This window comes from Eretmochelys imbricata, chromosome 22 (assembly GCF_965152235.1).
Source record: "Eretmochelys imbricata isolate rEreImb1 chromosome 22, rEreImb1.hap1, whole genome shotgun sequence".
In the NCBI taxonomy this organism is placed as follows: domain Eukaryota; kingdom Metazoa; phylum Chordata; order Testudines; family Cheloniidae; genus Eretmochelys; species Eretmochelys imbricata.
Window position 1 is genome coordinate 9,772,897 of NC_135593.1, and position 26,177 is coordinate 9,799,073.

At 48.8% G+C, this 26,177-nt stretch overlaps 1 protein-coding gene across 4 annotated transcripts in view; it reads right to left on the reverse strand.

Annotated features, from left to right (window-relative positions):
• Positions 1–26,177, reverse strand: part of LOC144278430 (opioid-binding protein/cell adhesion molecule) — a 335,321-nt gene that overhangs the window by 74,406 nt on the left and 234,738 nt on the right. For 2 of the 4 annotated variants that reach the window (XM_077839721.1, XM_077839719.1), the window contains exons 3-4: positions 17,375–17,500; positions 15,482–15,484 (exon numbers count right to left, since the gene is read on the reverse strand). In XM_077839721.1, the coding sequence (XP_077695847.1) occupies positions 15,482–15,484; positions 17,375–17,500 (129 nt within the window). The remainder of the gene's footprint in view (positions 1–15,481; positions 15,485–17,374; positions 17,501–26,177) is intronic. The other 2 variants (XM_077839722.1, XM_077839720.1) reach the window with 1 other exon arrangement.

Genomic DNA, 26,177 nt, shown 5'->3' on the forward strand with positions numbered 1-26,177 from the left:
AATCCGGCCCTGCCAATACACACAGAGGAACACAAAGGCTGCCAAATCCGGCATGCCTTAGGCAGAACTCCCATGGACTGTAATCGAGTCCAACTGCAGCTCTGCCTGAGTGAGGACTCCAACGTTTGGTCCTGGAGCTCATTCTCTCCTGGACCACTGACAGAACTTAACTAGAGTAGTGGCGGATTCTCCCTCAGTGACAACTTTTTAAACCAAAATTGGGTGTTTTTTCTAACCCATCTGCTCTAGGAATAATTTTGAGGAAGTTCTATGGTGGAGGTCAGAGTAGATGACCACAGCGGTGCTTTCTGGCCTTGGGATCTAGGAAAATCTTCTCTTTTCTGCTCACTCTGGGTTTGTTCCAAAGCCCTGCAAAGTCAGTGGAATGATTCCTGCTGCGTTGTGGAACGGGACTTTTCTCATTACTCCCTCACCTGTCTCTTTTCCTCATCTCTCCTCCCTCCCCAGTTCCTGCCTCCAGTGCCTCATTCCTTATCCTCTCCCGCTTGTTCCTTTTCCGTTTCCCACTCTCTCGGGCTCCGGCTCGCCCACTTGCCCTTTCTGCCTTTCTCACAGCACAGGCCCTGACAGAATGGGGACACCGAATGCAGTTACAATAATGTCAGCAGCTCAGGGGAGAGGAAGGGAAAAAATGAAAAGGGGGAGGGGGGGATTTAGAGGTTTTTAATTAGATCTCGGAGCTGAGTGACTTGCACTTAATATGCAAATTTCTTAAGTCCTTCCATTGTTAAGTGAAATGAGAGTTTTATTTAAATGTGAGGGTGGCTGGGAGATGGTGAAGGGTAATTGCAGCAGTGAAATGCAAACCCCCTTGTTTCAGGGAGCCAATCACATCCCAGAAATGCAGGGGAATTGAGGCTAATGTGCAAGCCCTTCTCTTAGCCGGGAGCGAAGCTGTTCGCGGAAAGCACAGGCTGTCGCAGGCTAGGGTGCAGCCATGGCTTTCAATGCCTGCCTCACAACCAGGCTTGGGAAGATTCTGATTTATAGATGGTAACCCTGGGCAACTATCCATTTCTCCCTCCATCTTCCCCACCAAATAATTACCACCCTCAATAATCAACATGGACAGGGAGGAAAAGTGACAAATATCCAACAGGATGTTCTTGTGGATAACTGGTGCCCTCTATAGCTGCTAGCCCTGTCTGGCAATCAATGAATAAGCAAGTAAGGAATTAATCCTGTCCCCCACTTTGCCCAATGGCTTTAATGGGGCAGGTTCACATATAATCAGAATTTCAGTTCCAGGCTCCTTGGATTTTTAGTCAGAGAGGTTTTGGTTTGCTGGATCCAAACCTTCTCCTTTGGGTTTAGTTCTGGATTGGATTCTCAGCAGGGGAGGGGGCCTGTTTTGCAGATCTGGTTCTGATCTGGAGAGATTTCAGCCGGTGACGGCAACAAATAGCACGCAAGAATTGCCGAGTCAGCAGAATCCTGGAGCGGTAGAACCTTTGCGCTTGAATTCAACCCCCCTCGGCCTAGGTAGCCCACTACATAACGTAACCCACGTACAATGCCAGTTCCCAGTGTTGACCAATAATGGAGGTTGTAGCAGATCCAAAAGCTCTGCCGCAGTGCAGGCTCATTGTCAGACATTACAGTTTTATATCTGAACATGGCAGGACCCTCGCTCCAATTGGCCTGCGAGGAGGACACCTCTTCTCCTTGGGTGCCCACGTTACTCTGTCCACCCCATTTCAGAGGAGTGGACAGGAACTAGGAAAGCATTCTGTAGAAATAAAGGGCCCAGACAGGGAATCAGGTGGGCGTGGTGTAGCCATCAGTCCCTTGCTTAGCCTAGGCCAGGACTTCGCGAGCTCTGGAGGGGTGACACTAGGCAGCACATGTTGTGTTTGCATAGTCTTAGCACTAGAAATCCAGAGAAGACCACAGGGTTTCTCTCTGTCCAGCCACCTCGGCAAACCACCTTTTAAATTAATGAACCCACGAGCAGAAGCATGAAAAGAAAAAAAAATCAAATGTGTATCTAGAAATGTAGTTTCACCTAATTCAACAGCACAAACACGAAAAGGCCTTAATGAAATTCATATGATTACTACATGGCATCACTATAGGGCAGAGTTAAGGTTGTTTGGGTGACTTCACTGCCCATTTCTTACCTTAACGTGCTTCAATTAATTTTAAGTGCAACCTTAATTCTGAATTTCCTGGGTTTATGGTTATGGGATAATTACTACATCCCTTGAATGTTTTGTACCCTTAAAATACTGATACGTGCTCTTAACCTTAGCTCCCTCTGAATATCCTTTTATTGTTTGTGAACAGTCATTACAACAGAGTCTGGTTTCTTCCTGACCGTGAGGGACGTTACAGTGCGTGGTTGAGCTGAGCTGGATGGTTTTGGAGGGGATGAAGGGAACGGGGAGTAACCGGACTGTAATGGGGGAGTCTACCCCTTAAGCAATACTGCCTACTGGTCAGATCACCCCATCACCTAGCATGGCCCTTTAAGAGTTTGGGGTGGTCTGATACATCAAGCCCAAGGAGATAAGGGGAGGGAGAAAAGGGAGAAAAAAATAGCACTTAGAAGGGCCTGTTTCTCTGTGTTTAAGGGCCTGGGACCTGGAGCCTTGCAGAGAGGGTAGGACAGGGCTCCCCTTTCACCCAGTCAATACGGAATCAGCTGGGAGAAGGGGCCAGCATAAATACTGGCCTCCTACCCAGCAGACATGGAAAGGAATAAGAAGGCAGGGCCCTGAGTTAGCCAGGAACAGATCCCAGCAGAAGGCTGCCAAGCCCTCGGAGCCTGAGGACTAAGGGGGGCCAGTTTAGGGAGAAAAAGTGCCGCTCGGCTCCAGGAGGCGAGCTGGGCACGTGAGCGGGACAGTCACGGTTTAAATTAGCTAGCTCCAGGAGGTGTACTGGGATTCCTGCCATACGGAGAAGATGGGGGCTGAGAGAGAAGGTGCTACCTAGCTCTAGGAGGAGAGTTAGGGCTCCTGTCATGAGGAGAGAGACAGAGAGAACCCCAAGGGGACTGGGAGCAGAGCTTAGACGAATTCTGAAAACCAGAAGCACCTTTTGGTTATTTGAGACTTTTTGCTATGGCCATTTTTGTAAGAGGTTTGTCATAAACAAGCCCCAGAAGGGGTATTATTGAATCAAGTGTCAAGAGTGGCTGAAGCGCAATTACTCGCTTTCTGAGAAGGGAAACTGAGGCAAGGAGTACTTGCAGCTCCATACAAACTCAGCAGAGGGCGCTAAGGGCAGGCACACTCTATGGCACAGGCTACAACCAAATCCCCTTTGACTTGGGAAGCCAACACCCTAGCAAGCATTTACAGCGGTGTCATGGGGGTGGGGGGGCCTGTGACAACCGCGTAGGAATTTTACTTCTCAAAGGAAGAAAAAGTTATATATATTTATTTTAAAAAAACATCAACCTGCATCTCAGTGGGGTTTAGTCACTTGTAATCACTGCCATCTGGCTGCATCGTGTCTGACCCAAACTGTTCAGGGAGAAGCACGCACATGCAAACACAATGTGGGCAAAGGAGGTGGTGAATGAAAATTAGTTTGATAGAGCAGGGTGATAAAAATGAAGGCTAAGAAGGGAGGTGAAGGGAAGGGGAGGTAGGATGAGAGACTTGGGAATAGAGGAGAGATTAAGGAGCCATGGGCTATTTCATAATCCAAACGCTTTGCTTAAGAAGCAAAATAACCCAGAGAGTCATTAAAAAACCACAACCCACCACACAGGCCCTGCAGGAGGTCTGGAACTCACTAATAAGTCATCCCTGCACTGGGCATGCCAGAGAAGAGCACGAGAGAGCCTTAACGATCACCCTCCATTTGACTAATGACAGTCCCTTGGCTAAAGGGGAGCAGAGTGGAGAGAGAGGACCCTCGGCATTAGATACAGCAGGATAAAACACATCCACCTCGCCCACCCCATCCCTGCTGGTGCGCCGGATGTATCAGGGATGCCTCTGGCTGTGCGACCCAGACACAAAGCAACAATCAAGGATTTTCTGCTTAATGAGCCCGGTTCCTCCCCCAGCCCAGCAGTCGGGATCCCAGATTGGAGAGGGACCCCTCCTTGGAGTCAGCTAGGTCCGACTAGCCAGGCAGAATGTTCCACTCCAATTAAAATCCTCACTGCTAACGGCTGTTTGTCATGTTTTATTTATTTATTTATTTATTTTCCATCCCTCTCCCCTCCTCTAAGCTCAGCACAGAGAGAAGGGTCCAATTAGCTTGGCGACTGTGTAGTCATCAGTGACAGAGGAAATATTTAATGCCACAAGACGGTCCGCGGGGGTGACCTTTCCCTTTACAGATGTTCTGACTCATTCCCTGCCCCATGCACTGTATAAATTACCCACTGGGTCCTTTTCGTGTAGAGCTGAATGGCTGGTCCCCAAGGGAGAGGGAGAAGGCGATCAAACATTCCCTGTACGGATGTAAGAGACCCTATGCAGGTATGCAGAGCTGTTCTGTTAAATCAGCCTGGATGCTGAATCTCTTGCCCTATGATTGAAGATAACTACTCCTGAGTCATGCTGGAGGTGGACCCACTTAGCTACAACCAGCCTAGCAAAGGAGTGTTAGGATACAGGAGGTCCTAGAGGGATCTCCTAGGGGCACACAAGTTCATGGATGAAGTTTAAAGTGGGGTTTTCTGTTTTTGAGTTACCACATCGAGCAGGGAGATTGGGGACGAAGGCCCCAACTCAACAAAGTCTTTAAGCATGTTCTCAACTGCAAGGGTACATTTACACTGCAGCTGGGAAGTGCAATTCCCAGTGCAAGTAGCCAGACACATGCTAGCTCTGCTCGAGCTAGCGTGCTAAACATCGCAGCGAAGCCGTGGGCTAGCTGCCCGAGTACAGCCCCGTCCAAGAGCCGAGGTACACATTCAGTTGGCTAGCCTGAGCCTGTCTTTAAATCCCACTGAAATCAATGGGATCTAAGCACATACTTCAGTGCTTTTCTGAACGGGGCCCTACGTCAGGGTCTTGTGTGTTCTGTTGAGGGCAGAGGAGGGGAAACAGCCTGTTCAGAGTCCCCCCTCTTAGAGGATGGGATATTTAGCCCCACAATCACACAGCCCATGCTGCCCACAGGCCATAACTGTCAAGATGCAGTCTTCATATTCAGTCTAGTTTTTCCTTTTTTAAAAACTTTCATCTCATTTTTCCCTATGAGCTACTCTAACCAATCCCTCCTCTGTGCTTATACCCTTGTATACGGATATTCCCCCTCCCTCCCACTCAGGCCCGATTCCCTACTGCCCGGCTCTTGAGGTCATTATTTATACCTGTGCAAAATAAGTGTAAATTGCTACCGTCCTGACTGGATGGCATGCGAAGCCCACTTTGCACAGGTGTGAGCGAGGAGGCCCGGTGCAAGGTGGGGAGAGCGAGACCCTCCATTGGCGAGTAACTTTTTCTATCTCTACGGGAATCACTCCTGCCAGCAACCCTGATCTTTGTGTTGCTTTATCTGAACTCTTTCCAGGCTGAAAGCAGTATCGTGGTTGTGATCATCACATCAGGGCTGCGGAGAGAAGGAGCATTCGCACTCTGCTCCCTGATTTGGTGCCTTTGCACATGCAGATCACAGTGCTACCGATGCTCCTGTTTGGGGCTGATGTCCGACATGGCCAGCTTGTGCTTTGTTGGCTGCCCACTGTCACCATCGAGGGCCTGTCTTCTTTAGAGATTTGCCTCAAGGTAGCTACTTTGGTACAAACCCCTAATGTAGATGAGCTGCACTGGGGCCTGCACAGAGCAACATTGCAGTGGTGTGAGATTCGTTGTCCACTGCGGGATTGCAGCTGCAGTTGAGTTTTGCATCAGAGTCGCTGCATCAATATGAACTTCCCCAACGTAGACAGACCCTGAGTCTCTTTCAGCCAAGAACCTTCACCAGGTACCTCCCTTCCACTCAGTGTCTGTGGTTTGGATTATTTTCCCCCTAGTTGTATTAGCTTGATATTTTCTCCAGCTGACTCTCACTTTGGCCATGGTTCCACTCCAGAAGACCCAGATCCTGCTGTGAGCCCCACCTGGATGCAAGATGTCTGACCACGCAGAGCTCACTGCAGCATTAGGGGCTAAGATTCTTTTGTTCTATTGCCCCTTCTTCTGAGACCCATGTTGCCCCTTTACCAAGAGGTAGCAGAAGTCCAGATCCTTGCAAGCAGACTTTTTAGGAGGAGGAGGAGGAGAAATCAGTGAAGTGGAGTTTGGGTATACACCCGTACACCAGTCCTGAACTAAGATGGTCAAACAGCATGCAGGGCAATCTCTTCTTTCAGGAATCTCAGCTCACCACCAATGCCCAGGGAGCAACTCTGCCTGAAGCACTGACTCCAGTCAGAGACCAAGGCACAGAGCAAACTCACACAGCTCCCTCTCTCCCCAATCTACCTCGACACACAACCGTGCTTAATCCCAAAAAAAGCACAACACAGCACATCTCCCCAGGAGTCAAAACTTGCTTGCACCCTAAGAAAAAAGAATTTGTAAAACTGCCCAACAGTGCCACCTGCTGGTGCCTTCCATAACAAAATTATTTCTCTGTCCTGGGCGTTCACAACTTCTTCTGCTTTAGGGCCAGGCTGTGTTTAGTCCCAGAACAGTTCACAAGAAAGGAGTGTGGGCAAGGAGTGTTCTCCTCCCTGGAGAACGGTCATAATTCCAGAAAGTAAGGGCTGCTCCCTGCAGCACTTCATTCCAAGACTGTGCAAATGCACTGAGTCCAGCTCCTATGCTGTGAGCAGATTGCTCAGCCTCTCTTGGCTTCGGGGAGGGGAATAAAAAGGGCCTCCCAAGGAAGATATTCCAAAGAATTTACGACTCAATCAACCAACCCAAAAGGAGCATAAATGGAATTAGTTTTAATATTGTTAAGTTGCAAAAATACAGGCATATGTGCGTGCCAAAGCTAAAACGGATGCATACAGAGAGGGGAAACATATGGCTGCCCATCTGGTAAAAAGCGCATTGCTAGACCTTCCTACACTTCTCATTTACAACAAGAAGCGAAGTTAGCCAACAGAAATTTGCTTTGCAGAAACGTGCTAGGAACAGCTTGCTTGCCCATAACTGTTTTACTGAGCAAGATATGAATAACCTTGATTTCTCATCTCAGCCACCTCATCCACACTCTTGGGGGATTAATTAGCCTCTAAACAGGTCTTCAGATGGGGAAACAGAGCACCTTGGAGATCGGAAGGCAAAAGAAACAGAGGCGGCGACAAGATGAGATGGCACAGCAGGTCAATATATTAGATGTCTCTCGTTAGTCATTTGCAATTGTGCCTGGTTTAGGTCACAAATGAGATTACTTTGGTGGGGCTCCACCGTATTTATTGCGGGCTGATTAGATATTAAAACAGCAAGTAGAAAGCCACTGCTGCTGCACAAGATTGGATCAGGAAAATCCCAGGGCTACAAAAGCAGAAGGAAGCAGGGTGGGTGCTTTCTGTACAGGTGCGGTCACCTAAAGCGAGCGATTGTATGTGGGGGAACTAGGAAAGGGGCAGTGTAATCTGGGATTGATACCCACTGGCAGAGCTGTATGGGGACCAGGTACTGAAAGAGCAGGGGGACTGAAGGGTATGATGGAAAACCTTTGCCAGAGCTGTTTGTGTCCCTGTGTGTCCAGCTGCTGATGGGGTCTGGGGTGCATCGGTAAAAGGGTGGGCGGGGGCTAGGGATGGAATGGCAGAGGGTGCTGTAGCTCAGATAGAATACATCAGCAAAGTTCAATGGCAGGGAGGATTATAACAGCGGGGGATGCTTTGGGTCAGGATTAAGGTGCAACTGAAATGCTGTGCAGGGTTGTTTGCCCCTCCCAGGGCCGAGCCCAAATTGAATTAGTGCAATCAGCCTGTCAAGTCAATGAGAACTGAAGGCTCAAAAAATTGTCAGTGCAGAGGCGAGAGGTCAGCAGCTGCCTGCTCAGGAGCCGACCCTAACTGTCGAGTGAAGACGCAGCAACGTTACAAAGATCTGCTAGCTGTCTCAATGCCTGGTGCCTTCGGAAGCTACAGATCCCACCAGCACATGCAAACTGTATTTCTCCTTCCTCCCCACGCCCAGGAATGAACAAAAAGAGTGACACTGTGTAATATAAATAGGAACAGGTGTGGTCTCTGACTGCAGAGAGACGGAAGAGCATGAAACATGGGAAAAAAGCAAGTTCTGTCCCCGACACATACAGCTGCAGAGCAGAGCAGTGGGAGTCACGGCTCCTGGGTTGTCTGCCAGTGGCCTCCTGTGTGGGACTTTGGGCAAGTCACTCTATATAAGCCTCATTCCCCCAGCTCTTATATGATATTTCTCTCCCTCCTGAGAGGGGCTGTGAGAGTGAACTCATTAACGTTTGGAGACGTCCTTGAATTTATCAAGTTTCAATAAGGTACCATTTTTGAGTGCTTCTGCATTTTCCAGTCTCATCAGCGAGCAGAAGTACACATGCCAAAGAAAGCCTGAGTACAGCTCTTCTCGGGATATTTACTACCTGTCCAAAACCCGGGATACGCTAGCATCTCCTGAGAGCGTTGGATCAAAGGGAATTCGGAAAGATCAGATCGGTTCCTGCCAGCGACCGAGAGCTCACAATTCCCAGCCATGCAGATGGGAATTAAGGATGCTCAGCACTTCGCAGGATCAGGCTCCACATGCAATCGGAGACCAAATACCTGTCTCCAGCCATCACACTAAGAGACATGCTGTGCTCTCCCTTGATGAGAAGTATGAGTAATAATTAAGATGTCTTCAAAGGGGCCTCCAGCCTAGATAAGACTTCACCTCTCCAGCAGAAGAATGACCCTGGTTATGCCAGTCTCGATACCTATGATTGCTATTTTAACCAGAGCATTTCATCCCAGAAGTATTTTACAAAGGTTCCTTTATGGCCCGCATTATCTTAGTATTTGAGCAGCTCCCAGTCTTTAATGTAGCTCTGTCAGTACCCCCTGTAAGGCATGGCAGTGCTTTGATTCCCATTTTACAAATGGGAAACTGAGGCACGGACAGGCTAAGTGACTTGCCTACGGTCATCAAATCATAGAAGTGTAGGGCTGGAAGGGACCTCGCGAGGTCATCAAGTCCAGCCCCCTCACCGAGGCAGGACCAAGTAAACACCCCTGACAGGTGTCTGACCAACCTGTTTTTAAAACCCCCCAGTGATGGGGATTTCACAACCTCACTTGAAAGCCTATTCCAGCGCTTATCTATCCTTACAGTAAGGAAGTTTTTCCTGATACCTGAGTAAATTCTCCCTTGCTGCAGATTAAGCCCTGCGCCTCTTGTCCTACCTCCGCTCAAGAAGCTCACACAAGAAACCTGCAGCGGAGCGTGCAATTGAAGCCTGTTCTCTCATGTCCCCGATGAGGACTCTAACCATTGGACCATCCTGCCTCTCTGCAGCCCCAATTCAGGAACGCCTCCCTACTCAAGAAATCACTTAAGCACTTTCTTCACTTTGAGCACGTGCTCCCATTGAATTCAAAGGGACTTGAGCATGTCTTAAAATTAACCTTGTGCTTAAAGACTTTCCTGACCTGGTGCCTATGAATGGACATTCAGTAGTTGAAAGAGGGGAGGGGGAAGGAAGACAGAAATACTTTGGAAGAAACATTTGCATGCAGCTAGATTTCCATTGGCCTCAAAACAAATAAATAAAAAAAATGAAGTAAAAGGAACAAAAAGCCACCCTCGCATGCATTTTCAAAAGTGCCTCGTGATTTCTGAGGTCTTAATTTTGGCGTTCCCAACTTGAGAGATTTTTAAAGGGCCTGATTCTCAGAGGGCAATGTGCTCAGGTGAAAATCAGGTCCCTGGAGTTGGACACCCAAAACCAGAGACATGCAAAATCACTAAGCCCTTCAGAAAATGAAGGCCTCTGTGTTTAAAGGCTGGGACAGAAACGGACAAAAGACAGGGAGTTAAAAAAATAAAAGCCATAAAAACAAAAGAAAAAAAGATAAAGATATAAGCTGAGTTGAGCGTTGATGGTCAGTCTGACCCTGGAATATCCCCAGCATTCCCTTTGCATCGTGACTTCAATGCTGTATTTCAGTTCCTTGGGGTTTTATGATTTTGTTTTTTTAAATCTTTCCATGTACAGTCTATAAAAAGTGAGTGGAAGCATTTACCAGAAGCCAAGATGCCTTTAAAAAGATCTTCAGGCTTATATAAATATGTATTTAGGATCAACTAAATACATACTGGGGATTTCAAACATTTGTAAAGATTTCTTTCTTCACTGGTTGCAGAGAGAAATTGGTTTGTGTATTATACAGCCGCACTTGTTACATGTATTGTGTTTTGCACTGATTATGCTTTAGTGCAGATAGTAATGGTTCTGTACATATATGATACACGTTTTGCTACACATTATCCATGTTTTGTTGTGTGTTTATGCTGTACATATGTCAGTAGATATGTTACATGCCTTTGGGATGAATCAGGTGCTTTGTATAATTTGAAATATGTCTTACACATGTTTTGCATGTTGGCATGTGTGTCATACATTAAATTCTTCTCTCCAGTAACATCAGTTTACCTCTACTATATATCTGGTAAATAACACTATTAGTTGCTTTACATTTACACTGGTGTAACTTGAGAGAGGAATTTACTGTACGACATGCATACCAAAATGCATGTAACAATTGTTCCAAATTACATAACGTAAGCATGCCAACACATGTATACAATTCATGCCAAAAGCATGTAATATATCTACCAATATACATACTGTAAAAATGTAGTCCTGACAGTTATGGTATATGTACTATGTGTGTTTCTGATATGTTCGTCATACATGCTCTGGTACATGATTCATTTACATGGCAAGCATTATTCCCATAATTCCACCTACGCTATGCACATACGTACCATGGCTGGATGGGCTAATTTTGTGTTGACTCTCACTCCTTATTCAATCCCATTGGCCCCAAAACTTCCAGATCTGCCTGGCAGTTTAAGTAATAAGTACCCGGTCTTTGGCAGTATATTCTCCATGGGCGATTGGGGGGATACATACAGGTCAGACATGCCAAAGTAGGGTCTGGTAGGATACTGTCTCTGAGGAGAAGCAGGTGATTTACGATGGTCAGTCACAGAGTGACGAGATGAAAGAACAAACCTATTATGCTAAGCAGGAGCCCTGAATACTGCAATCAAGTAGTATAAAGAGCCAAGAGAAAGAGGATCCTGCTGGTGCTTGGAATAGATACTGCATGGCCATGCGCTTAAGGCACATGTCTGTAAGATCCGGCCTGACGTTTTAGGAGGGAAGAGCTAAAAGGAGGGTTGGTCTCGATGCAAAGCAAGCTGGGGAGCAGGTGCAGGGCTGCCGTGAGGCACAGCAGAGATGACTGAATAGAGCTAGGAGATTTAGAGCAGCATTGCAGGAGAGCCAGGAGCGAGCAAAAGCGGGTGTTACTGCCAGCACAAACTGACTGGGCCGCTGGTCAGCAGCAGCAGATGGACGTATGGCTTTGGCAGCTCCCGTCAGTGGCAGGGAGGCCTTTGTCTGCAGTGCACAGTAAATCAGGTGCCTTCGCTGTAAATGTTTTCACCTGCTCTCTTCTCAACAAGGATGGCAAGAATTATGCCAGCTCCATGGTTCAGTAAGACACAGTGGGGAAGTATGGTGGTGCGGTCCGGTATGCCGTACCAGTAAGATATTTATAGCCGGTACGCCATACTGGAAAGACACAGGAGGAGCAGACCTAGCCTGCCCCCAGCCCTTCCACACAGCTGCATCTAGCATCTCCTATCTGGGGTCTGTACAGCAGCCCTGCTGGAGGACAGGGCTCTACTCCCCCATTTAGCTGGTGCAGCATACTGGTAAGAAATAAATTCTGCTTGCACTACCGGTAACAGGAGACAGAGGCTTTCATCTCTAAGAGACTGGCTGGTTCTTGTAGCTGTCTCTAGATGAACATTTGGGGGTCTGAGGGAAATCAGTCCAGTTCTTGGTCTACAGCAGAAAAAACACTGGCACTTACAGCCCCTTGTTGACAGTCACAGCAGTGTGACCAGCCCTGAATGGGACATGGAGGCTGTATTACTCTCTCACGCATAGGGGAGTTCTGCCAGGGAAGGGCTGAGACATATTGGCAGGATGTCATGGGGAACACCATACCACACTGCTGATGCTCTTTAGATAAACAGGGAACTTTTCTCACTATAGCATCTTTTATGAGAACTAAATCTACTTAAACAGCTAAAACAACTAAACAGACATTGGGCCAAACTCCCCTCCAGTACATCCCTAAGGAAGCCATTGGGGTGCATAACCAAGGCCAGAATTTGGCTTTATAGACATAGCATATCTAAGAACTGTATCAGTCGTATTACTACTGACGAGTTTTCAGAGCACTGGAAAGGGACGGATTTAGCCATGTAGATTCATGCACGCGGCTGAGCCTCCACACACCTTGTTAATGTATGTCTCCCTCCTTCACGCTTAGCTATACAGAAAGCACTTAGTTACAACTGTGAGGCATCTGTGAGTACAAATAAATAACGTGAACTCAGATAATGAGAACTCAGGAGTCAGTGAATCAGTGCATCACTGGTCCAACTAGCTCAATACCAAGGCTCTGGCAGTGGTCAGGACCCACTGATTTAAAACAAGGTTGCTGCTCCATCCCACTTTATAGATATCTGGCCAATTTTGGAACGTTGGGGATAAAGAAGAGGAAATCTTTTCCTTACTCCTGAAGCAATCAGCTTAATCCAGAAGCATGAGATCTGACTAGCTGATATAACCGACTAGCTTATGTAAGTGCAATGCTAAGTCTGATTCAGCCCTTTTTAAAATCCACCCACACTACCCCAATGAGGCTGCTAAAGCTGTCGAGGAGACATCATCTGGGCATCACTGGCCGATGTAGCCTTGGTCACGCTCAGTAAGAACCGCTGAAGACAGAACCAGGCTCGATTCTCCTCTTACATCAGTGTCACCCTGGCATCATTCCATTGAGGTCAACGGAGTTACTCCAGATTTACACCAGTGTGAGTGGGATCAGAATCAGGTTCTTTGGGCTTCCTGACCTTGGGCCATGGTGTTTGTCTGAAAGTGAGACAACGTTGCCATTAGCAGCATTCACTTGGAGAGGAGGCATTCCCCTGCCGCTGCGTACCTGCCTCTTAATGCTTACTGGATACCCAAAGCCAGGCATCAATATCAAATGCATTCCTAACTCCAAAAGCTTCAGATACACCCGCCCGCATTCTGGCCTGAAAAACACAGTAATAGGAGGAGGAAGAGCAGAACAGCTCAATTAACCCATGAACTAGCTCCCCCTTTCCTCTCTGGAGATGGGGATTGACAAGCAGGGGTCCTATTCTCCTGCTGCAGGATCTGAGCAAATACCACTGCCTGCAATGATGATGATGATTATTTGTACTACAATAACACCTAGAGCTTCCAACCAAGACCAGGGTTTCGTTGTGCTAGACGCTGTACAGAGACATTGTAAGAGACCGCCCCTTCACTGAAGACTCTACAGTCTAAATAGAGAAGACAAAGGTTAGAAGAATGGAAATATTAGAATTCCTGTTTTACAAATGGGGAAACTGAGGCAGAGAGCAGTGACATGAATCACCCAGGGAGAAGAGGAGGTACTTGAACCCAGATCTTCTGAGTCTCAGCACAAGAGTCTTTTATACCCTGCCTGGAGAGATCTGGGACCTAAGCTTAGTTACGAGAGAAAGGCTATGTCTACACTACACAGCTTTTAGTGACATGGCTGCATCTCCACAGCCATACCGCTAAAAGTCGCGCCATGTAGCAGCTGTTTATCGGCTCTCCTGCCGACAAAAAACGTCTACCCCCAACGAGCGGCATTTGCGTTGTCGGCTGCCGACAACGCACTGTTCACACTGGCACCTGTCACGGTAAAACTTTTGTCTTATTTTGGGGACGGGGGTTAACACGGCTGAAGGACAAACGTTTTGTCATTCAATCGCCAGCGTAGACATAGCCAACATTAGTGTGCTGCAGTCAAATACTGCAGTCAAACACATGACACAAAGATACCGCATCGCTCACTGCCGGACAGCTTCCATTTCAGGACTCGGGGGAGAAACGAGAATTATGCTCCACGTTAAGAGATGAGATGCAGCTGCAGAGGTGGATGGGCCAGGGTAGCAAGGTTTGAACTGCAGGTCAGGACTGTTTTAGATACTTCAGCCGAGCTGGGCGGATGCAGGTTGTACAGTTCCTATTCACGCTATACATCACCTCCAGTCAGCGCTATTAGTCCTTTACTTACAGGAGTTCTGAAGTGGCAATGTCCTTTTACTTCGGTTTCCCGCTGTGCTAAGACATGGTGCGCCTCGTGGTGTGAACTGTCGTTAAAAAAATATGCTTCACGATTCATAGTAAAGTGAATACAGCTGCCAGGCCATGTCAAAGGTAGAAAAGCAACATGACGTGTTGATTGCCCATGATTGCTTGTATTTTTAACGGCCCAGTGCATCAAAAGGAGTAACTGGAGAACATGCGTGCGTGTGTGTGTGTGTGTGTGGATGTCAACTTACACATTACACATGTGCACATACATTCTCAGTGTTCACATTGGTGGTTGTGACCCTTGGTGCCAACTTGCAGAGGAAACAGGGTGCATAAGGTTGTACAAGGATCCCTGGGTCAGATATTGGCATAACAGTCCACTGAAGGGTGGCATGTGAGGTCTCTGCTGAGAGTCAGTTTCCCACTTGTCGTCACAATCACTGCAAAATGTATGGGCGGATAATGTTTAAGGAGTTACGTACCTATACTGAAAATGATGTTCTTCAGGTCTTGGGGTTACGGCAGATCACTAGGAGGTGACGTACCTTGGAGATGTTCCTATCAGGCAGGAAGTAACTGACACCAATCTCCCTGTCTGGCCACTTGTGTATCGAACGCCTATTTGCATATTGAGCCAGGTGCAAATTGAGAGAGTAAAATCTACAAGAAAGGAATTCTACTGGAAGAAACAAATAGCGGCAGGGGGAGGGGTTACCTGTTTTTGAAAAAGACAAAGGATAAGTCTGGTATATTTTGGAGTGCAAAGCAACACATGGAATCCTTCACCTAGGACAAGGATGGGCAAATTTTTGGCCCGAGGGCAACATCAGGGTGGCGAAATGGTATGGAGGGCTGGGTAGGGAAGGCTGTTTCTCCCCAAACAGCCTGCCCCCTGCCCCCTGACTGCCCCCCTCAGAACAACTCCCCCTGCTCCTTGTCCCCTAACTGCCCCCTCCCGGGACCCCCCACCCCTAACCACCCTCCCCGGACCAAACACCCTATCCAAGCCCCCCGGCTCCCTGTCCCCTAACTGCCCCGCCCCCTGTCCACACCCCCCGCCCCCTGACAGGACCCCTGGGACCTCCAACCCATCCATCCCTCCCCCACTCCTTGTCCCCTGACCGCCCCCCTTCCAGGACCCCCATCCCTAACTGCTCCCCCAGGGCCCCACCCTCTATCCAACCCTCCCTGCTCCCTGTCCCCCCCAAACCCTGGGAACCCCCCTCCCAACTACCCTCCCTGCTTCCTGTCTCCTGACCGCCCCCCCCCCCCCCCCCGACCCGAACCTCTGCCCCATCCAACCGCTCCCTGTGCTCTGACTGCCTCCCGGCACCTCCTGCCCTCCCCCCATCCTCTTACCCTTACCAGGGCACTCAGAGCGGCAGGACAGGCTTATTGGAAAGCCTGGGAGGTGGGCGGGCACAAGCCATGCTGCCCGCACAGCGGCATAACTGCGGGGGAGGGTGAACAGTGGGGGAGGGGCCAGGGGCAAGCCCCCCCCGGCCAGGAGCTCAGGGCCCGGGCCAGATGTGGCCCACGGGCCATAGTTTGCCCACCCCTGACCTAGGAGGCAAAGTGACCATATTCACGTCTCATGAAAGAAGGCTCACAGCCAGCGTGGCTGTGAAGCACTGCAGGGACTTTGGGCGAGCAATTCTTTACTAGACAGGAGAGTATCTGGTTAATTAAATCTAGGCTCTAGAGTGCGTGTTTTGATTTGATTTTGTAATCGTTTGTTTCCAAGACTTCTACTTGCTACCATTTGAATCTCTGTGCTTTGTTAAATAATGTTATACTTGACGTCACTATAAACTAATCTAAGTGCTGTAATTTAAGCGGAGCAGTGATCTAATGGGGAACTGGTAAGATGGGCTGTCCTCTTTCTTTGGAAGCAGCAGATCAATGAATACTGCAAGTGTCCAGCGGACCAGGGGCTGGACAGTCCAGGGAGATGCTCGGAGGCCTCCGGGGTCAGACTGTGACAACAGAGCCTGCAAGGCCAAGAGGGGAGGCTTGGGTTTGCCATGACCGGTGCTGTTGGGGAGCACACCCACAACAGGCAGACACACACACACTAAGGGCAGGTGGCAGCAAGATGCCACCCAGCCCTGGGTACCCCCGGGAAGCATCACAGAAGTACAATATTCAGCAGGTTTATGAATACACAGAGAAAAACAACCTGTAAAACAACCCGACAGTCAGAGTTCTAAGCAAAGAGTGAGGTCTAGTGGTTAAAGCAGAAGACTGGGAATTGGGATTCCAGGGTTTCATCCCCAGCACTGACTTTGTGTGTATCCTTGGGCAAGTCACTTCGTTGCTCCATGCCTCAGTTTCCCCCTTTGTACAATGAAGGTCATGGCACTGACACTGTGTCTCTGGGGGATAGAGGGGCTTCATTCACTAGTGTCTGTAAAATGCTTCGGGATGCTGGGACAGAAGGGGCTAGCAACATGCAGCGTATTATTGTTATGAATAATAACTCCTCGTCCCTCACCCCATTATGGGAGCGAATCCCTCCTGCTTGCTAAGCAGGAGCTTGGAAGCTTCACCCAGGAAACAAACATCTAAATATTTAAGACTTTGTGTTTATTTAGCCTCTTTCACCCACAGACCTCAAAGATTTTTACAATCATTAATCACTTACACCTTGCAGTGTCCCTCAAAAGTAGGCAAGTGCCAGGATCTCCATTGTACAGTTGAGGAAACTGAGGCAAAGCAAAGTTAAGTAACTAGCCCCACGCAAGTTCCATGATGGCCATTTTACACATGGGGAAACTGAGGCACAGAGGAGTTAAGTAACTTGCCCAAGGCCACGCAGCAAATCAGGCAGAGCCCTACACGGATCCTATGAGTCCTGACTCCTGGTGCCATTCCTTCACTACAATTCCAGGAACACTATCAGGAACCAAGGACTAAGGGCAAAGGCTCATAGAGAGAGAAATACACAGGAAGAAAAACTGAGCAATCCCTCCTGTGGCCAGTCCCCTACTGCATTTGAGTGTATCTGTTCAGAACCATCGCAGATGCCCGAAGTCTCCCTGTCCATCTGAAGGCATCCTCTTACCTTTTCCAGACAGGTGCCTCCATGTCACCGTAGGCTCTGGTCTCCCAAAGGCCAGGCACATGAGAGTTACGCTGCTACCTTCGTTCACCGTGATGTCTGATGAGATGTTTATAATCTGGGGAGGAACTAGATGAAAGAGAGAGAGAATGAGGAGAAATTCATGAGAACTGTGTTTCATCCAATGCTCTGCCATGCACATACACACGGCGGGATCCCTAATGCTTGGCAATCTCAAGCCTTCCACTCTGGTACAGCACGTCTGAAGTGGCTCAGGGCTGAATTATGCAGGTTCAAAGAGATTGGAGCAAACCACGTTCCTAGTGCTTCCCCTGCTACGCTTGGGACGTCTCTACTGAAGTGTCAATGCAATGCCAGCTGTTCAAAGGCCCTCCTCATGCATGCTGCCCCCACTCAGGAGCTACAGCCTCATTCCACAGTCCAAAGCACTGACATATTCCACCATCCCAGAAGAGAACCCTCCTACTTTCCAAGTACCCCTTGTTTCTAAAAGAGACGTGCTGGACACTGGAGGAGCTTGGCCATTTGCATCCAGCTGGTTTGCACATCCCACAGTTTGAAATGCCCTCTCTTTTTGCAAAGTTTTAATAGCATAGAGCAGTCAACTTACTACAACAAAAAAAACACGACACTGCTACCAAACATTGGTCAGTAGAGCATCGAGGGATTAGCTTAAACAACTGAAATCTGTCTGGGCTCATCACATAAAGCACATTTTGTAGTGATCGGAGATGAACCCGAAACAAGCCTCCTGATCTCATCACCATAGAACAAGATTTCACAGCTTGGCCCAGGGGTCTCTTCCTGGCAGAATATAACCCCTTGGGATGCTTTTAGGGCCTGATCTAAAGCCCATCGAAGTCAGTGGAATTTCTATGCACTGTGGATCAGGCCCTTACAGTGCTAGCCACAGTTACTGCCTTTGGGTGGTACATGGGGCCCACAAGCGCTCTGGGTGCTTTGCAGACAGGTGGGAAGACAGGCTTGTGCCCTGCAAGATTTACAGTCTGCAGATGGTGTTTTAAGAAAGGGGAAAGAGATGGAATGGAAGACAAGATTTTCCCTGCCCCTCCCACCCTTTTGCTAATTATGATTTGGGTCTTTTTTTTTCTTTAAATGCTCAGCCCACTTGCTCTAAGGTGCTGTTCTTGCTGCTTATGAGCCTTGTCCGTTTGCTGTTGGGTTTGTAACCCAGGTCTGTAGGCTTTTTAAATTTCCCAACTTGCTTTTTAAATCCTTGTCCATGTCTAGGCGGTTACTGGTGTAGCTCTGTCCATGAAGAGTGGGATGGGTTGTTTTTTTTTTTCAAACCACGCCCTACTGATTTGATATGGGACACAGCCCAGGACCTCAGACACCTGGTATCCTCCCTGCCATAGAATGAGTGCTTGGGAGCAGCACAATTCCCCACCCTACCCACTTGAAAATGGAAAGCCTGAGATGGTCTTTTCAGATGACCCTCTCCCCTCCCAGAGCCCCCATCCTCTTCCACCTCCCTCAGCTATTCACAGAGAAAAAGCACTCAAATCCCTTTCAGCTGTTACCTCTAAACCAGCTGTGTGACTCCTTTCTTGCCCTGGGAATTCAGGCCCTGTCTGCTTTGCAGCCTGCCTGCTCCTGGATTCAGTGCCACGCTCCTGTCTGGGAGTCCAGGGCTACAGCACAGCCACAAGTCCTAAGGTTGTGGAGACCACCCCAGAAGACCCCTTCCCACAGCCTAGGCATGAGGTCATGCAGGGATTATCCCCATTCCTTCATGATCTGAGCGCACCAGAGCCATTCCTTATTCATCGCTGCCTGGCTCTCTGCAATGAAGTTATGCACCTAATGGCAAACTCATGTCTCGCCCAGCAAACACAGCAGCTAGGCACCACACTTCAAAGCTCGCCTGCTTCCAGACCCACCTCTCATCAGCAAGCCTAATTTCTGTTTTCCACGCCTCTTAAAGAAACAATGTCCAAAACATTATCCCAGAGAAACCCAAGGCTGAACCCTCTTGATTTAAGGGAGGGCACTGTCAAGTCTTTCAACACTGCCTCCGTAGCTCAAGCTGTCGCAGCTCACGCTTTAAACTCTGGAGGTCACTGGTTCAGTCCCCACTGTGGCAGTTATTAAAGAGGTAGCTGAAGAAAATGGGGCTTGAGCTGTGTGGAATGAATTTTGTAGGGCAGAGTTTTTCAATGTGGGGGTCAGGTGAGGCTGCTGAGAGAGTGGCTGTAACCACCCTGCCCTTTCCATATTGCTGCGGAGGAGGTGGTCCCAGCTAGACCCTGGCAAGATGGGAGGGAAGTCCTGAAGTAGACAAGGCTTCACGGTAGTAACTGGTTCAGTTCTGCACTGCTAATTCTAGGGGATAAGCTGCTACCTACGTGTGGTGTCAGGAGCGCCTAGACATTTTGGAGAGGTTATTAATTATATAGCAATCCAAATAAACAAACAAGAGATTGGCCAGAAAAGGAGCCAGGGAGCTGGAGTGAAGCACTGGACTCAGTTTCCAGCTCGGCCACAGATGCCCTGGCTGACCCCTGGCAAGTCACTCAGGCCAAATTTTTCAGAAGGGACCCCTGATGTTTTATGCCCAACCCTGAAGCGCCCAAAGGTGCTAAGAACCCACAGCTCCAAGGAACAGCCTGTGAGAGCTGGAAGACCTCTGCCTACCCCCAGGGGTACGCATACCCCTGGCTGAGAGCCACTCCATGTGAAAATTAGGCCCTAAACTTGGGCAGCCCAAGATGGGGTCCCCCAGACTTAAAGGCCACTTTTGAAAACTAGGGCCTTCATCCTGTTTTGTGAATCCCCAATGTTCAGAAAGGCCAAGAGTTGTACAGAGGAGGAAGCTGAAGCATCATTTGGAGAGAAAGGGAGCGAGTGTGTCTTGTGTGTGTCTTTGGTTTCTGAGCCCTTTTGGGTACCCACATTTCAAGCTTTTCCTCACAACCATGAGGACTGGGGTTTTCTGTTCGAGAGTCCCCACCATAATCCCTTGGTCCAGGCGCTGAGGCTGTAAGTGAATCACCAAATATGGCGAGACTCCCGGTAACATTTTAGGGGGTGGCAATGCTCTCTCTCTCTCTGGACCTCAGTCTGCCCTTATGGCTCTGCCCACAGGGAGTTGGTGAGGATAACTTCCTTCAAGTTTGTGGGCCCCTCAGACACTACAGCAATGAAGGCAAGCACCCAGCTAACCAGGCAGGTTATTCAAAATGTTCATTTAGGAAAGCTTCATTCTGTGATGCTGCAAAGCACCGGGTGGTTGGAGGGAAGATCTCCTGCCGTGTGGAGGTTGAGTTCTGACTCTCCCCTCTCAACTGCTGGGAGCAGGAAGAATTAGAGAGCTGTTCACAATGCCTTGAATTCGCTCGGGGAAAGATCTTTAGTTTTCAATCCCCACTCTGCTGCTGGCGATATAAAGCCTGACAGATTTAAAGGATGGCTGACATCTCATGGCAAGCTGAAAAACATCCGACGAGGAAATTATTCAGCCCCCTCCGTCCTAAATTTTCTGTATTTCTCTTTGCTGGCTCTTTATTACAAAGGACACTGGCGTGAAAACGTGTTCTTCAAGGATTCATCTGTGTCTCTGCTGTTTATTCCCCACCTGAAATCATAATCTCCTGTATGCGCCTTCACAGCTGGTTGCTATGGAAGTGATTATGTCCTTGGTATCTTTCGCTCCCACCATAAAGCAGGGGAGGAAGAAGCTAGTTCAAGGAGAGGATGAATGGTCTCTGCCAGGGCAGTACTGAAGTCTGTTAAAGGCACTGTATAAGGAGCATGGCATGACTGAATAGTTTTGTGGTTTATATTTAAATGAAGAAGATTATCCAGGATTACACAGGCCTACATGGAACATAAACTTCCATTTAAGCACAGGTAACTGTGATCCATCCTGCATGGAGGAGGTGACGTGTAAGTTCCACAATCTAGCCCTCGCATGGTATGTTATTTGAGACAGGGACTGTCTCTTGAATACGAACTGCTCGTAGCACAGCGGGGCCCTGAGCTTGGTTACACCTAACTCCTAGGAAAGCCAGACTCCTTTGAGGTGGTGAGTCTGCCGAGAGGTTTGCATTATGCAGTGCACAGCTAAATCCCCGCCCTTGGGCAGCAGCACCCAGAACCCTGCTGCTTTATATCATGTCATGTCAGCTCAGATCCTGTTATATTTATGATTGCATCTCGCCCCTGTGTTGTATTTTGTGGAGAGAGATGATAGGGAATGAGAACAAATGATTATGAATTATAGGGATATAAATACATGCCACGATGCTGATGACATCACAAACTACTCGCGCTTTGCTCTGGTGGTTTATAATGATTGTTTCTAGAGCATCTCCTGGCACGTTTATTTATAGCCTTATTCACAGTTTCCCTCATCTTAATGTGCACAAGGCATAGAGTCTATTACACACTGAAGAAGAAGGGGTTACTTCTTGCCCATCCTTCCCCTGGCATCTCCCTTGGCTCTCTTTCCAGTGTCCGTTGGGCAAGGTACTGGCTTGATGGCTCCGGAGATTGGAAATCCTCTCCCCCCACATCCTCCCACCCTAACTTGAGTCTTTCTGGTCTGTTCCCTTTTTAGCCTCTGCTGAGCCTGCTGGCCAATGCCTGTCACAGTGGTGCTTTTGTGACATGCACACTCAGAAATGGGCCGAGGATGGCAAATTAATTTCACTCAGGGCAGGCATTTCTGGCCATTAACCTGGGCTGGATCTGAACCACTGACTTAGAGATGAAAGCACCTGTTACCATCTAATGCATGGCCCTACCACCTCACTCCTATTCTATTAGCACCTGCTTGTTCCACTGTCTCACTAACTCCCTCTTGCCCCTTTGCTTTAGTACCAGCTCCTCCTCCTCTTTCTTCAGTCTTGACCCTCTCTTTCCTGCTGCTACTTCTTTCTATCTCCTTCCCCTACCCTATTATCCCTCTGTGATTCCTTTCAGCTCGTGTGTCCTGCACCCTCCTCTGCCTCCTCTTCGCCCCATCACCCCCCACCCCACCCGCTCCCATTCTGCAGGCTGGAATGGTGATTTCTTGCCAACAGCAGACAGGTGTGAGCAGAGCTGGCGTAGCAGGGATGTGAGAATCCCAATCAAGGCTAGAGGCACTGAGCCATTCCCTAGTTGCCAAAGGCCAGCAGCGTTAGTCACAGGACCCGTTGGGAAAGATCTAATGGAGGGGGAAGGAGAGTAGAAGTAGAGAATTATTTTTGCCTTTAATTTATATGAGAAAGGCGTGGGCTCCCAAATCTCCATGTGGGATGAAATCAGAGCAGAAAGTAGGCGTGCTTATTCTATGAGTCACTGGGGTAGCCTGATCAAGCAGGGAAATGCCCACGGGTGTGAGGCTGAAGACAGCTTGGGAGGGTAGTAAAAGGGCAACATCTGCCCTAGAATGGATAGTTTGGGTCTGTGATAACAGGGAGGCTTCTGAAGTAGAAAACAAAAGGGCTGAGACAGTCATTACATGGCTAACGCAGGCTGCATGGGCATGTAGTGAAGCGTCCTTCCAGCTTAGGGTACGCAGAAAGAAAGAATGCCTTTTGGACATAGGCGACAGCTATGTAGAGATGCTCCCTGCAGAGCTAGACTCCTACAGCTGGCCCTGGAGGCCTGATGGCCAGACCTAGAGCTCCCTATGTGCATGTGACTTTCAGGAAGAGCTTCTGATATTTCACCCGTAAATCAAGATGTCTAAGTGCTACCGGTTATGCCTGCAAGATCAAAGGCTGGGGCCAGATGCTGTGGAATGCCAGACACAGGGAGGGGGTCAAGTCCTCATTTTCCAGCTCTGTGCAAAAAAAAAAAAAAAAAACCCCAAAAAACCCCAAGGCTGAAAATCACTGATAAAAACATGATAACTGAGTCTCATTACAGCTAAAGACAAGTCTCATATTTTAGCATTTTTATTAAAGCTTTTTAAATTACTGAGTGTCTGGTATATTCAATACCAGCCTAAGTGATTTATATTAGTCTATCCCCAGATACTCCATCTAATAAATAACTTGGCAATCTCCTAACCCATAAATATCCCTGGCCCCGGCAAAAAGCAATTAAAGCATGTTAAAAAATGCTGCTTCCCAGCTCTCCAGACTGCAATGTCATTGGATGCTTCACCTGGAATATTTCATACCACTTACTCGGGCAAAAAAGAAAAACAAACCACACATGCACACAGAAACCCACCCTTGCCAAGCTCCCCCCATCCAAAATTTATGCTTTTGCTCCAATTTAAAAACAAGCTAAATACAAAACAATTTTTTAATGTTTAAACATGTCACAATGATGTAGAGATGTTACCGAGGTAAACATTATTTCCAGCAACAAGTGTTTCTTAGCTGCCTGAGACAGCTTAGGCTGCTAAAATATTGTTAAAAACTACTTCGGGAAGCAGTGGAGCCAAAAAACATGCTTAAAATGCTATGGCATTAAGCACCAAGACAGCAGACTAAAATGGTGTTAAAGGCTCCTGCCTTGCCAGCCCAGAATATATTTCAGGTTATTAAAGTTCAGGTGTATGCCAGGTAAAAGTCACCCTTATTTATGAGGCGAACTTGGAGTTCAGCGGTATATGCTTTACTGGCCCTACCTCTAGGAAAGTCCCTGCTTCCACCAGGACGATGAATGGGAACCTCTTGTGTACTCTGGATACCATGGCTTTTTCAAACAGAAGTTCACTGTTATGCATCGGTAGGTCATGGAGGGTTTCACTGCAAAACTTAATAGAATTCCAAGAATCTAGTCCAGGCGAGTTGTCGTGGAACTCAGTGCAAAGTGTTAGATACTTGTCATAGGACCATAGTAAAGGCTCCTAGGAAGACATGCTTTCTTCTAATCCTGATTCAGGAACTTGATTAGACACGCAGGGTATACGTACACAGCAATGAAAGACACGCAGCACCGTGCCTGAATCCGTGTCAGCCGGCTTGGGCCAGCAGGGCGAAAAAAAGAAGTGTGGACATTCAGGCTTGACTGGATCCCAGGCTCTGACACCCGGCCCGAGCCTGAATGTCTACACCAGAGGTGGGCAAACTATGGCCCACAGGACTGTCCTGCCCGGCCCCTGAGCTCATGGCCGGGGAGCCTAGCCCCCAGCCCCTCCCCGGCTATTCTCCCTCCCCGCAGCCAGGCCGCCGGGCAGGCAGCACACTGTGCTCATGCAGGGCAGCGCGTCTGGCTCCGGCCGAGCGGCGCGGCTGCCAGACATGCTGCTCTGAAGAGCATGGTAAGGGGGTCGGGGGGTTGGATATGGGGCAGGGGGTCCCGGGGGGTGGGCAGGGGACAGGGAGCAAGAGGTGGTTGGATGGGGCGGAGGTTTGTGGGGGGCAGTCAAGGGATGGGGAACAGGGGGTGGTTGGACAGGACAGAGATTCTGGCGGGAGGCAGGGGACGGGGGGGTTGGATAGGGGGGCGGTTAGGGTCGGGGGGGGTCCCAGGAGGGGGCAGTCAGGGGACAAAGAGCAGAGGGGTTGGATTGGTCAGGGATTCTGAGGGGGGCAGTCAGGGGGTGGGAAGTGGGAGGGGTCAGATAGGGGGCAGGGACCAGGCTGTTTGGGGAGGCACAGCCTTCCTTACCTGGCCCTCCATACAGTTTTGCATCCCAAAGTGGCCCTCGGGCCAAAAGGTTTGCCCACCCTGGTCTACACTCTAGTTTTAGCCCTGCAGCCTGAGCCCAGCTGATCCGGGCTCTGGGTCTCACTGCCGTGGATTTTTTATTGCTGTGTAGACGTACACTTATGGGTACAGACCCAAGGCTGGGGGGCTCGCGTGAGTGCTCTAAGGTAGCTGTGTGGACAGTGCTTTGAAGGTGCTGCACAGGCTCTGAAACCTAGGAAGTGGGGTGGGCTTGACAGACCCTAAGCAAAACATCTTTAGCCCAGACTCTCAAAGGTACGTAGGCACCTGACTCCCACCGATTTCCATGGTGGGAAGCTGAGCCACTGTCCTTAAAACTAAGTTCACTTCCTGTTCTTCCCAGAAGAGCTTTGGTCTAGAGCAGTGGTGGGCAACCTGCAGCTGACATTTTGCTGACCTTGACCGTCCACAGGCACCGCCCCCCCGCCGCTCCCAGTGGCCACGGTTCTCCGTTCCCGGCCTATGGGAGCTGCGGAAAGCAGCGGCCAGCATGTCCCTGTGGCAAACCAGCAAGTCCTGGGAGTAGCGAACCGTGACCACTGGGAGCTGTGTTGGGCAACACAGGAATTTGCAAGGAAAGGGCTAACCCGAGTCTGTACCATTCACTTGCCTTTGGAACGGGCAGAAGAGAGGACCTTGGACTGAACATGTCATCAAGGAGACATTTCTGGGCTCAAATAGGTACTTAGGGTAGTTTGAGCACCCAAAGGTGAAACTGGATGTCCTAAGGCAGAGGGATGCACACAGAAAAGTTTAACAGCAGCTGCTGTGACGTGAACTCTCCAACCCACAGAGACAGGACCAGGGATGCTCCTCTAGCCATGAGGGTGAAGTATCCTAAGCTGGGTTCTAGTCTAGTCTCTATAGCTTCTTATATCATCCTCATCATCGTAGTACCTGAGGTCCTCCCAGGAGTCCACTACATCTGTCGTGTGTTCGTTCTCTCATCCTTATCCTGGGGGAGATGTATGTGAAGGGGAGTGTTTAGTTGTGGATTTTTTTTTTAATGATACACACAGACACACACACACACGTTGCTCCATGTTTATGTCGGTGAAAGCCAGGTAAAAAAAACGTGTCTTGCACGTAGAGCGAAAGGTGGTGAGGTTTGTGATGGGCCTTAGTGCCTGGGGGAGATCAATCCACA